An 11,638-nucleotide genomic window follows, 5' to 3' on the forward strand; every position below is an offset into this window, starting at 1 on the left:
TCTTTTTAATTAAATATACTTATAAGCTGAATCATTGGTATTTTACAGAAAGTATTAGGCAGCATTATATTCACTTGTTTCTGTATAAATGTACTTAGTAACCAAACATCACTGGTGCTTTCTTAGAGAAAAAGCATTGCTACTCTGGAGAGCTAGATGCAATGTGTCACTTTCAATGTTAATTACCAAGGTGAAGGTATCTATTACTTACCCCAAGGGCCACATGGGAAAATATCCTAAACATGCTATATTCTGTCTAGCATGCTGAGAGTTGCAGTACTTGACACTCAACTTGTGAAACATGAAAAATACAGAGATGGTTTTATTCAGTGCATCATCACCCTTCAAATGCTTCACAAACTTCAAACTGCAGGAGGTCAGTTAACATTGCATCCAGTATGCACAATAAGATCTGAACATATAGCAGAATACTGAATGGGAATGACTCTGCGTTGGGAATGTTCTTTTCCGAGTGGAATCATGGGACTTCAGCATACACCGGAATAATACAGAACAGATTTGGAGGCCCTCAGTCTAATACTTCTTTTGAAAAATTCTACCTTTAATGATGTTTAACCTATTACATCTCAGCATTACATTTAAGTGCCTGCTTAAGTCATGTGTTAAACCTTTTAAACAGTATTAGAGAGTAGCATGAATATTAATATTAACCATAAGTTTTGCCTCCTTATCTACTGACTGATCAATCACCAGCTCCCTCTTGATATCGGCAAATTTCCCACTCTGCTATCAGTCTTTTTATATCTCCTCCACTGGTGACAACACTAGCCCGTGGGACAGAGGCCGACCACCCTTGTCTTCTCCAAGTAACAGTCAAGACTGGCGTGACATTTCTCACAGCTGAGCCAGTATTCATTTCAGAAGATGCCCAAGAAAGACTACTTTCTAGCAAGATGAACTGCATTGTTAATAAGAATAGGAATGTGGCTGCATGTCCACTGTCATCATGACATGGAGGCAGGTACGAAGCCAAAAAGATGTGAGCTTGACACAACCATGTTATCTAATAGCCAACTCAGGCCAATCCAAGGACTAGGTCAGGAACTGCAGTCTTCTCCGTGAATAACTTGCACAGTATCAGTCCTCTGGCTTAACTATTATAGAACTTACATACCTTGCTTTTTGCAAAAAGATTTATTCTATGAATGAACAGGTGCTCAAAACCATGCCGGCTTTTCATTTGGTCAATGTTGATGAGCTATTACATTGATCAGATTTTCATCACTCTAATTTTACTCATTATCAAATTTCCAAAAGTTTAGCTTATTATTTACAATTACATAGTGGTTTTACAAATTTAAGGGCATAATTATCCAGCGCTATCATTCAGTGCAATAAATAGCACCAAACCTTATGCGTGGTGTGCAAATGTAAAAGCTTTCACCTAATATCCAGGTGAAAATCATAATTTAAATAATACCTGTAGAAAAACAATTTAGATCTAACCAACTGCTACAATAAACTTGTCTTTTGGGCTATAAGGTTTGACGTTCAAGATACATTCTTTAGTGTAGATTTTTTTTTGTTTTCTGCTGTTGCCTTTTACTGGGATGGTTAAGTTAAATTCTGTTCTTTGTCCTTCAGTAAAAATGTTGGATTATAAGGTCGTCTTCGTCTCGGTCGCTGGCAAGGTGTGCTCTCTTCCTTAATATAACCTAAAAAAAGAATGGCATTGGCGATTAAATGGGCAAGTTTGACAAGATGGAACAACTGAACAACGCAAATAAAATGCTGGAGGGACTCAGCAAGTCAGACAGCATTGATGGAGGGGTGGATAAGGGAACCTATCAGGACACTTAAAGATCTTGATAATCAAGTTCAAAGCAGCCCACAAAAAGTTGCCGCTGTTCACCGGCACCATTTTGTGTATTCTACAAATCATCCTTTCAAAACTGTTACAGAGGAAAGAGCAAGAGGTGGAGAGAAACTTATGTAAAATTAGCACATGAAATGTTTTACACAATCTTTAACAAGCAAAGGCAATTATGTCATCTTAATGTCACACTTAGCTCACTTGCTGGGATTTTGCCTTAGAAACAGAAAGATGTACTTTCAAGTCCTGCAGACAAAATTTGGACAAATACAACAATATTGTAAGGGTTATGACAATATTGTAAAGAATGAGGAACTAGACCTTGGTGGACAAACATGTACTTATCCATTGATCAAAGTAACTAGAAACAGATAATCAGGTTGGTGTTGTTAGCAGGAGTTTCCTGTGCACATTTGGACTGCTATAATTCTTTCAACAATGACTGCAAAATGACTGCTCAAAGGGCCTGAACATTGCTATGTAAATACAAATGTTGCTTTTTACAGGAAGTGCAAGTTCAAAGTAAATTTATAATCAGAGTACACATATATCACCATATACAACCCTGAGATTCATTTTCTTGCAGGCAATCACAGTAAACACAAAAAACACAATAGAATCAATGAAAGACCACATCCAACAGGGTGTCTTGTGCTCCTGATGTGGCCACCTCAATATTGGTGAGACCGGTCATAAATTGGGGAACATCTCTGCTCCATTTGCCAAAACCAGAACTTCATGTTGGCCAAACATTTTGATTCCAGTTTCCATTCCTGCTCTGACATGTCGGTCTATTGCCCCCTCTTTGCCACCATGAGGCCACCCTTAGGGTGGGGTAGAAACACCTTATACTCTATTTGGGTAGCTTCCAACTTGATGGCAAGAATATCAATTTCTCCTTCCTGTAAAAGAAAATTCCCTCCCCTCTTCTTCCATTCACCTCTCTAGCCTCTTACCTCTTCTCACCTACCTATCATCTCCCCCTCCTCCTTCCCTTTCTCCTATGTCTACTCTCCTCTTTTATCATATTCCTTCCTCTCCAGCCCTTCACCTTTCTCACCCACCTGGCTTCACCTATCACCTTGTAGTTATTCTCCTTCCCCTCCTCCACCTTTTTATTCAGTAACTTCCCCTTCCTTTTCAGTCCTGAATAAGGTTCTTGGCCTGAAACATCAACTGTTTGTTCATTCCCATGGATGCTGCCCGGCTTGCTGAGTTCCTCCAGCATTTCGTATGTGTTGTCTTATCTCTGAAGCTTTGTTCTTTAGCCTCTGCCTATACACAGGTAGGAGGACAGCTAAGTGATCAGATTTCTTGAAATGTGGTCTAGGCATGGAAAGGTAGGCATTCCTAATCGTACTGTAACAGAGGTTGAGTGTGTTGGAACTGCTGGTGTTACAGGTGATACGTTGATGATAATTGGGCAGAGATTTTTTTTCAAACAAGCCTGACTGAAGCCCCCGATTTGAAAAGCATCAGGTACACCATTTTTTGTTTGTTAATCAAGACATTCACAATGTAGAGTGCTTGTTTAACATCTGCTTTTGTCGGTATCTAAACTGCGATCAGGGCCATGATGGAGAATTCTCTTAAGTAAGTGAAACAGTCTGAACTTAATCATCAGACGTTCCAGGTCGGGGGAAATGAAGTGCAATAATTCTGCTGCATTCGGGCACCACAAAGAGGTATCATGAAACACAGACCCCTGTCTTCTGGCTTCTCCGTATCAGCAGTCCAATCCAGCCAGTGTATTGAGAAGCCCTCAGGTTTTTACCACAAAGTAGGTGAATGAGGAGGAGACTTTTTCCAGCAAGGAGCTGGCAGACATTATGGACTGAATATCCTCCTTCCTATACTCTCCTCATGTCTTTATATTTAATTGATATTCTGCTGGATACAAGATTTCCTAATCTATATTACATTCACAGGCTACAGAATGACTTAGACAGATTTAGGAGAATGGGCAGTGAAGTGGCAGATGGAATACAGTGTTAGGAAATTTATGGTTAGACACTTTAGAAAATAGACTACATTTTTTAGTTCTTCTTCCAAAGTGTGTGGCCGTACACTTTGAGAGAATAAAAATGTAGACTATTTTCTAAATGGAGAGAAAATTCAAATATCTGAAGTGCAAAGCATCTTGGGAATCCTCATGCTGGATTCCCTTAAGGTTAATTTGCAGGTTGAGTCGGAGGTGAGGAAGGTAAGTGCAATGTTAGCATTCATTTCGAGAGGATTAGAATATAAAAGGATGTAATTTTAAAGCTTTATAAAGCATGATGATGCCTTATTTGGAGTATTGTGAGCAGTCTTGGGCCCCTTATCTTAGAAAGAATGTGCTGGTACTAGAGAGGATTCAAAGGAGGTTTGTGAAAATGATTCTGGGAAGGCTTAACATATGATGAGCATTTGATGGCCCTAGGCCTGTACTCACTGGAATTCAGAAGAATGAGGGGGTATCTCATTGAAACATCGAGTGGTGAAAGGCCCTAATAGAATGGATGTGGAGAGGATGTTTCCTACGGTGGGGGAGTCTAAGACTAGAGGACACAGCCTCTGGATAGAGGGACGTCTATTTAGAACAGAGATGAGAAGTAATTTCTTTAGCCATACAGTGGTAAATCTGTGGAACTCATTGTTACAGGTAGTTGTGCAGACCAAGTGATTGCGTATATTTAAGGCACAGGTTGATAGATGTTTTTAGTAGTATAGGCACAAAGGGACATGGGGAGAAGGCGGGAGATTGGGGCTGAGAGGGAAGTGGATCAGCCATGATGAAATGGCAGAGCAGGCATGATGGGTCAAATGGCCTAAGTGTGCTCCTATATCTTAATAGCTTTATTATGTATTTGCACAAGCCTACAAGTGAACTGGAGCAAACATAACTTCTGCAATATTCTTACTTATACTAATAGAAGAACCTTTCTATTGATTACACAGTACAATTTGGCCTTATAATGATACCTTTCCCTTTACAGTGGGTTATTCTAGTGACAGAACATTAATTCCTGAAGTTCTCTCTCCTATGTTCTATTCTTCGCATTGCCCTCTGTAGCTTGCCCCTCCACTTCACAGCTCCCTCTTACATAAGCACAAGAGATTCTGCAGATGCTGGGAATTCAGAGCAACACACATGCATTGCTGGAAGATCTTAGCAGGTCAGACAGCATCTATAGAGGGGAATAAATAGTCAATGTTTTGGGCTGAGACCCTTCATCAATCCCAAGATGTCGACTGTTTGTAGATGCTGCCTGACTTAATGAGTTCCAGCATTTTTTGCATGTCCATCTTTTAAACAGTCCAATGAGTGGTAAATTAATTCCTAGCTTTCTGTGAAATAAAACAGCCTAACATGAAGTAGTCCTTTGTTAAAGTCCAAATGAAAGCTGTTGAGCAATGGAAGTGAATGATCATTCCAACATGAAACTCTTGTGTCTAAGATGCTGATCTGGGCACTTCTCCCAAAACTGTGAAAATAACTCCTTGGGACCCATGTTTTCTCAACTGCAATGTTTCAAAATGCATCTATCAAGGTGTGAAGTTCTAAAACATGATAAAGCCAGGAAACCTCCCCAAATTATTTGTTGACTTTAAGGAGTCATTTAGTGACATGAATGGAAATATGGAAAAAACAAATCTGATTACAAAAGAAGCCACTAAAACTTGACCCATGAGGTAATTCTGTACTTTCTCACCTCTATCAACACAGGTTTGGGTGGAAGGAAACCCCACCTCCCAGAAATTCTCTGGTGTGTTTGGGGGGATGTACCGGAATCTATGTCTGGAACAATTTGCCAACTTTTTCAGTCTCTCTTCTTCTGGAAGATCTGCATAATACTGAAATAAATGACAATAAATTAAAATACATTTCAATTGCTCTTGATACCTACAACTGGATGCTTATTCTACATCACCTTTCTCTGACTATTCCCCCACCCTAAGTTCCTGAGCTACCCAATAACAGAAATAGGACTTGTTCATTTACTCTGTCCTAACACCTGATGATTCCAAACAGCATCAAATGACCAGAGAAAAATTCCAGTTTCTAGCCATATAACTAGGTCCGAATCCATTAAATCTTTCTAATTCTCTAGTGAATGCACAGTAAATATGGGAAAGATTCAAAGGAAGAAAGCAAGAGGAAGGCAAAGACAAATGATGATGGAGGCAGCAGCCAGAGAACTGGAAATGAATACCAATGAATTGATCCACTTGACCCGAAACAGGAGTGTGTGGGTCGTGGCAGTCAAAGCTCAAACTGGGCATGGCACCTGATGCTGATGATGAGTGAATTTACAGTCATCCTACACTGCAGTGGCCAGAATTAGTTGCAAAAGTTCTGGTTAGAACAAAACTAATGCTTTATAAAGCTCTAAAATAATATTCTTGCTTTTGTAATCTTTGTCTATTTTATCTAAACTGTTAATTTTAAATCAAATAATTTGGCTCAACCAGAAACAGGGAAATCAGAAATTTATGGAGACGTAACATGGTACATACTGTATGAAAGGTTACTATACAGGTAAAAATGTTCATCAAAACTCTACAAGTTTCAGGATACTTCCAACATTTCCTTTTTTCATTTTAAGTGTCCAGATTTTCCCTTTTTCCATAGAACATGCTCTGTTCCAAATATCATTGTCAACTGTCTGAATCCAAACTATATTATTTACAACCTTGGTTAAATATTTAACCCTGTGATGAGTTTCATATCACATACTTATGTCATCACTATGATCATCTATTTCAACATCCATATCAATGCCCAATTCCACTCTCATCTCAGCTGTCACTGAAACACTATCCTATACCTTTGTTATTTCTGGATTGGATTATTCCCACAAATTCATGAACAGCCTCCCTCATCTATTTTCCTGCAAAACTGAGATTATCAAAGGGTCCTGTGCCCTTAATTTAATGGCATCCAGTGTTTACCGACCTACACTGGCTCCAGCTTGAACAATTAAGTTCTCATTCACCTTCTCAAAATAAATCTCACCATGTTCTTATCCCTCCACGTCTCTCAGTTGCTGTAGCCCAGGAAATGTCTGAGTTACCTCTAATTCTAGTCTTTAGGAAATTGGTTGGATGTTAATGTAAACAACACATTTCATTGTATGTTTCGAGGTACATGTGACATACAAGTCTGAATCGGAATGTTATCAGGCGCATGTGCGCTGTCCCCCTTCCTGAAGTCAACGACCAGCTCTTTTGCTTTGCTGGCATTGAGGGAAAGGTTACCAAGTCACCATGTTACTAGTCTCTCCATCTCTCTCCAGTACTCCAACTCATTGTTATTTGAGATACAATCCACTAGATGGAGTTAGAACATGTCATGAATTCATAGAGAGTAGAGTAGGGGAACTGAGGATGCAGGCTTGTGGGGCACCAAGTGTTGAGAATAATTGTGGCAGAGGTATTAATGCCTATCCTTACTGATTGTGGCCTGTTGGTCAGGAAGTCAGGCATCCAGATGCAAAGGATAATGGAGATGAATTTGCTTGGAATTATAGGCCAGAAGGTGGAGCTGTATTCAATAAACAATAGTCTAGCATAGGTGTCTTTGTCATCCAGATGTAGGGCCACAGAGACGGCACCATAGACCTAATTGGTGAATAATCATAGACAAATTGGCAAATTGCAGCAGGTTGAGGTTTCATGAATCTCAAGTGTAATCACCGCACTAAAGCTGTCTTTGCCTTCTACTACTGAAACTGTAAGCTCTAGACTGTCTTTCACCTTCCATGAAATTCCTTAAAGTTTCCTTAGGCGAATACCCACTTGTAAGGCTTGGAATCAATTTTTGACAATTACTCATGGATATTTCACTATGCTTAAGGGCACAATACAATGCAAGCTGTAGTGGTTGATTATTCTGACCAAACTGCTCATTTCTGGATTGCAATATGATTTTATTTGTCATCAGAATGTTCATATTTATTATATCAGTAATAAAGGCAAATTAAATTCAAATAATGAACTTTAAGATCTCTTGTTCTTTCACAGGAAATAAGTTAAAAGATATAACTAATGAAAGATTAAAAAATAAAGTCAAAGATCTGATCATATGCCAGGTCAGTACTTACTACTTCACATTCCTTGCATGTGTGCCCTTGCATCTTTCTTCTTTCTTCCTTGTTACGGACCACCTCAATGTGAGGAAAGTTTAAAACTGTATTTTTTCTAGTAACCAAATAATACATTGACCAAATTAGATTCACTAATAAATTTGTTCTGTTCTTGCAAGAACATACTACTTCTTGCAAATATATAATCTTGGTAATGAAAGCACCACACACAAAATGCTGGAGGAACTCAGCAAGCCAGGCAGCATCTACAGAAAAACATACACTGGTGGCTTTGGACCTGGACACTCTGGCAGGTCTGCCTGAAACGTTGACTTTTTCCATAGGTGCTGCCTGGCCTGCTGAGTTCCTCCAGCATTTTGTGTGTGTTGCTTGGATTTTAGCCCCTGCAGATTTTCTCTTGGTAATGTAATGTGGCTCTGGGGATTATGAACAGTACAGTGATAATGTTACAGGCTAGGACTTCTGAAAATAAAATTGGCTGAGTTCATAAACCAAGATTTCACACTCACAAATATAATATGAAATCGATTTAAAAAGTGCCTGGGTGTGTATTTTTGAAGTCTCCAACAATAGATTTGAATGTTATTGGAAACCTGGGTGCTGCTTGCTGATAGGGTGATGAAATTTGCCTTTTATTTTGAAGTTATGCCAAATCCAGTGGAAGCAGTACAGACACCAAGTATCAGTCTCTGTGAGCACCCAACAGCAGTTACGTTCTCCTTCTCAGCAGTGCACATCAAATTTGTAAATCGTGTTCAAAAGTAAAACTTGGTTTATTTGCAAATTGTGTATTATATGAATGATTAATAATGCATAATTAACGATTAAGTTACATTACCTCTGCCCGGAGTTTAAATAAGGCTGCAGAGAAGATTCACTTTTTACTTTCTCTGGTTCTTCTTGAAAAACTAAAAACAAAAATAATTCCATCTTAAATTCAATCCCATCTTCAGTAGCTAACAGAAATATCAACTCAAAAGGACTGAAGAAAGTTTATAAATTGAGGGCACAACTTGAGGCACAATTTTGTTCCACAGGTGCTGACAGCTTTATCAATATCACCAATCTTCACTCATGAGCTGGGACAATGTGCAGTGGGCACCCAGGTGTTCAGAAGGCACAGGTTTATTTTTCAGCAAATATCCCTGCACAGCAGAAAATTAAACACTAAGACCATAAAACACAGGAACATAATTAGGCAATTCGGCCCATTGGGTCTGCTCTGCCATACCTTCATGGCTGATTCATTATCCCTCTCAATCCCATTCTCCTGGCTTCTCCTCGCAACCTTTGACACCCTGACTAATCAAAAACCTATCAACTCCCACTTTAAATATACTCAGTGACTTGGCCTCCACAGCTGGCTGTAGCAATGAATTCCTCAGCTTCACTATATTCAGCTAAAGAATTTCCCCCTCATCTCTATTCTAAACGTATGGCCCTCTGTTCTGAGGCTGTGTGCTCTGGTTCTAGATGCACAGATGGTAGGAAACATCTTCCACACATCCACTCAATCCAACTTCAATATTCGATAGGTTTCAGTGAGATCCTCCTTCATTCTAAACTTAAGCAAGTAATAGTCCAGAGCCATCATACGCCCCTTGTATGTTAACCCTTTCATTTCTGGGATCATTCTAGTGAACTTCCTCTGCATTTCTTCAATGGCAGCACATCCTTTTACAGATAAGGGGCTCAGAAGTGCTCACAATACTCCTAGTGCGATCTGAACCAATGTCTTATGAAGCCTCAGTATTACATCCTTTCTCTTATATTCCAGTCCTATTGAAATGAATGCTAACATTGCATTTGTCTTCCTTACCATTGACTCAACCTGCAACCTAATCCTGCACAAGTCCCTTTGCACCTCTGATTTTTGAATATTCTCCTTGTTTAGAATATAGTCTACACCTTTATTTGTTTTACCAAGTGTATGACTATACTCTTATACTATATTCCATCAGCAACCTCTTTGCCCATTGTCCTAATCTGTCTAATTCCTTTTGCAGATTCACTGTTTCCTCAACATTAGCTGCTATCTTCCAATAGTTTGCAAACTTGGCCATACAGTAATCAATTCGGTCATCCGAATCATTGACATCAAATACGAAAAGAAGCAGTACTAACACCGACCCCTGTGGAACACCAATAATCACTGGCAGCCAACCAGAAAAGGCCCCCTTTATTTCCACACTTCACTTCCTTCTATCTATGTCAGTACCTTTCCTGCAATACCATGGGCTCTTATCTTGTTAAGCAGCCTCATGTGAAGCACCTTGTCAAAGGTCTTCTGAAAATCCATGTAAACAACATCCACTGACTCTTCTTTGTCTATCCTGCCTACTATTTCTCAAAGAATTCCAACAGATTTGTCAGGCAAGATTTCCCCTTAAGTAAATCATGCTGACTTTGGCCTATTTTATCATGTGCCTCCATGTATCCTGAAACCTCATCCTTAATAATGGACTTCATCATCTTCCCTACCACTGAAGTCAAGCTAACTGGTCTATAATTTCCTAACTTATGCCTCCCTCTCTTCTTAAAGAGTGGCGAGACATTTGCAATTTTCCAGTCCTCAAGAATCATTTCAGAATCTAGTGATTCTTGAAAGACATTAGTAATGCCTCTACAATCTCTTTAGCTACCTCTTTCAGAAACATAGAAAACCTACAGCACAATACAGGCTCTTTGGCCCACAAAGCTGTGCTGAACATGTCCTTACCTTAAAACTACCTAGGCTTACCCATAGCTCTCTATTTTTCTAAGCTCTATGTATCCATCCAGGAGTCTCTTGAAAGACCCTGTCATTTCCGCCTCCACCACTGCCGCCGGCAACCCATTCCACACACTCACCACTCTCTGCGTAATAAACTTACCCCTGACATCTCCTCTGTACCTACTTCCAAGCACCTTAAAACTATGTCCTCCCATGCTAGCCGTTTCAGCCCTGGGAAAAAGCCTCTGACTATCCACACGAACCCTGGATGAAATCCATTTTGTTCAGGTGACTTATCTAACTTCAGCTTCCCAAGCACCTTCTCCTTAGTAATAACAATTACACTCACTTCTGCCTCCTGACACTCTCACATTTCTGGCATACTGCTAGTGTTTTCTGCAGTGAAGACTGATGCAAAATACTGATCAAGTTCAGCTGCCGCTCTTTTGTCCCCCTTTACTACCTCTCCAATGTCATTTTCCAGCGGTATGATATCCACTCTTGCCTCTCTTTTACTCTTTATATTTTTGAGAAAACTTCTGATATCCTATTTTATATTATCGGCTATCATATTTCATGTTTTCTCCCTTTTTGGCTTTTTTAGTTGCCCTCTGTTATTTTTGAAAAGGTTCCCAATTCTCTAATTTTCCACTAATTTTTGCTATATCTTATTCCCTCTCTTTTGTTTTTATGCTGGCTTTGTCTTCCCTTGTCAGCCATAATTGCCTCTCTTCCATTTAGAATGCTTCTTCATTTTTGGGATGTATCTGCCCTGCACCTGCCAAATACCCTCGGAAACTCCAGCCATTGATGTTCTGTTGACATCCCTGTTAGTGCCCTCTTCCAATCAACATTGGCTAGCTCCTCTCTCATGCCTCTGTAATTCCCTTTACTCCACTATAATAGTGATTCACCTGACTTTATCTTTCTCTCTCAAGCTGCAGGATGAATTCTATCATATTATGATCACTGTCTCCTAAGGGATTCTTTACCTTAGGCTTC

General features: G+C 39.5%; 1 protein-coding gene across 7 annotated transcripts in view; it reads right to left on the reverse strand.

The window, feature by feature from the left end:
• Positions 1-1,140: 1,140 nt before the first annotated feature.
• The window catches only part of rbbp8 (retinoblastoma binding protein 8), a 128,630-nt gene continuing 118,132 nt past the window's right edge, over positions 1,141-11,638 (reverse strand). For 6 of the 7 annotated variants that reach the window (XM_073039142.1, XM_073039152.1, XM_073039170.1 and 3 more), the window contains exons 17-20: positions 8,762-8,831; positions 7,921-8,017; positions 5,530-5,671; positions 1,141-1,676 (exon numbers count right to left, since the gene is read on the reverse strand). In XM_073039142.1, the coding sequence (XP_072895243.1) occupies positions 1,576-1,676; positions 5,530-5,671; positions 7,921-8,017; positions 8,762-8,831 (410 nt within the window). In that variant the 3' untranslated portion in view covers positions 1,141-1,575. The remainder of the gene's footprint in view (positions 1,677-5,529; positions 5,672-7,920; positions 8,018-8,761; positions 8,832-11,638) is intronic. The other variant, XM_073039179.1, reaches the window with a different exon arrangement.

This window comes from Hemitrygon akajei, chromosome 1, assembly GCF_048418815.1.
Source record: "Hemitrygon akajei chromosome 1, sHemAka1.3, whole genome shotgun sequence".
NCBI lineage: Eukaryota > Metazoa > Chordata > Chondrichthyes > Myliobatiformes > Dasyatidae > Hemitrygon > Hemitrygon akajei.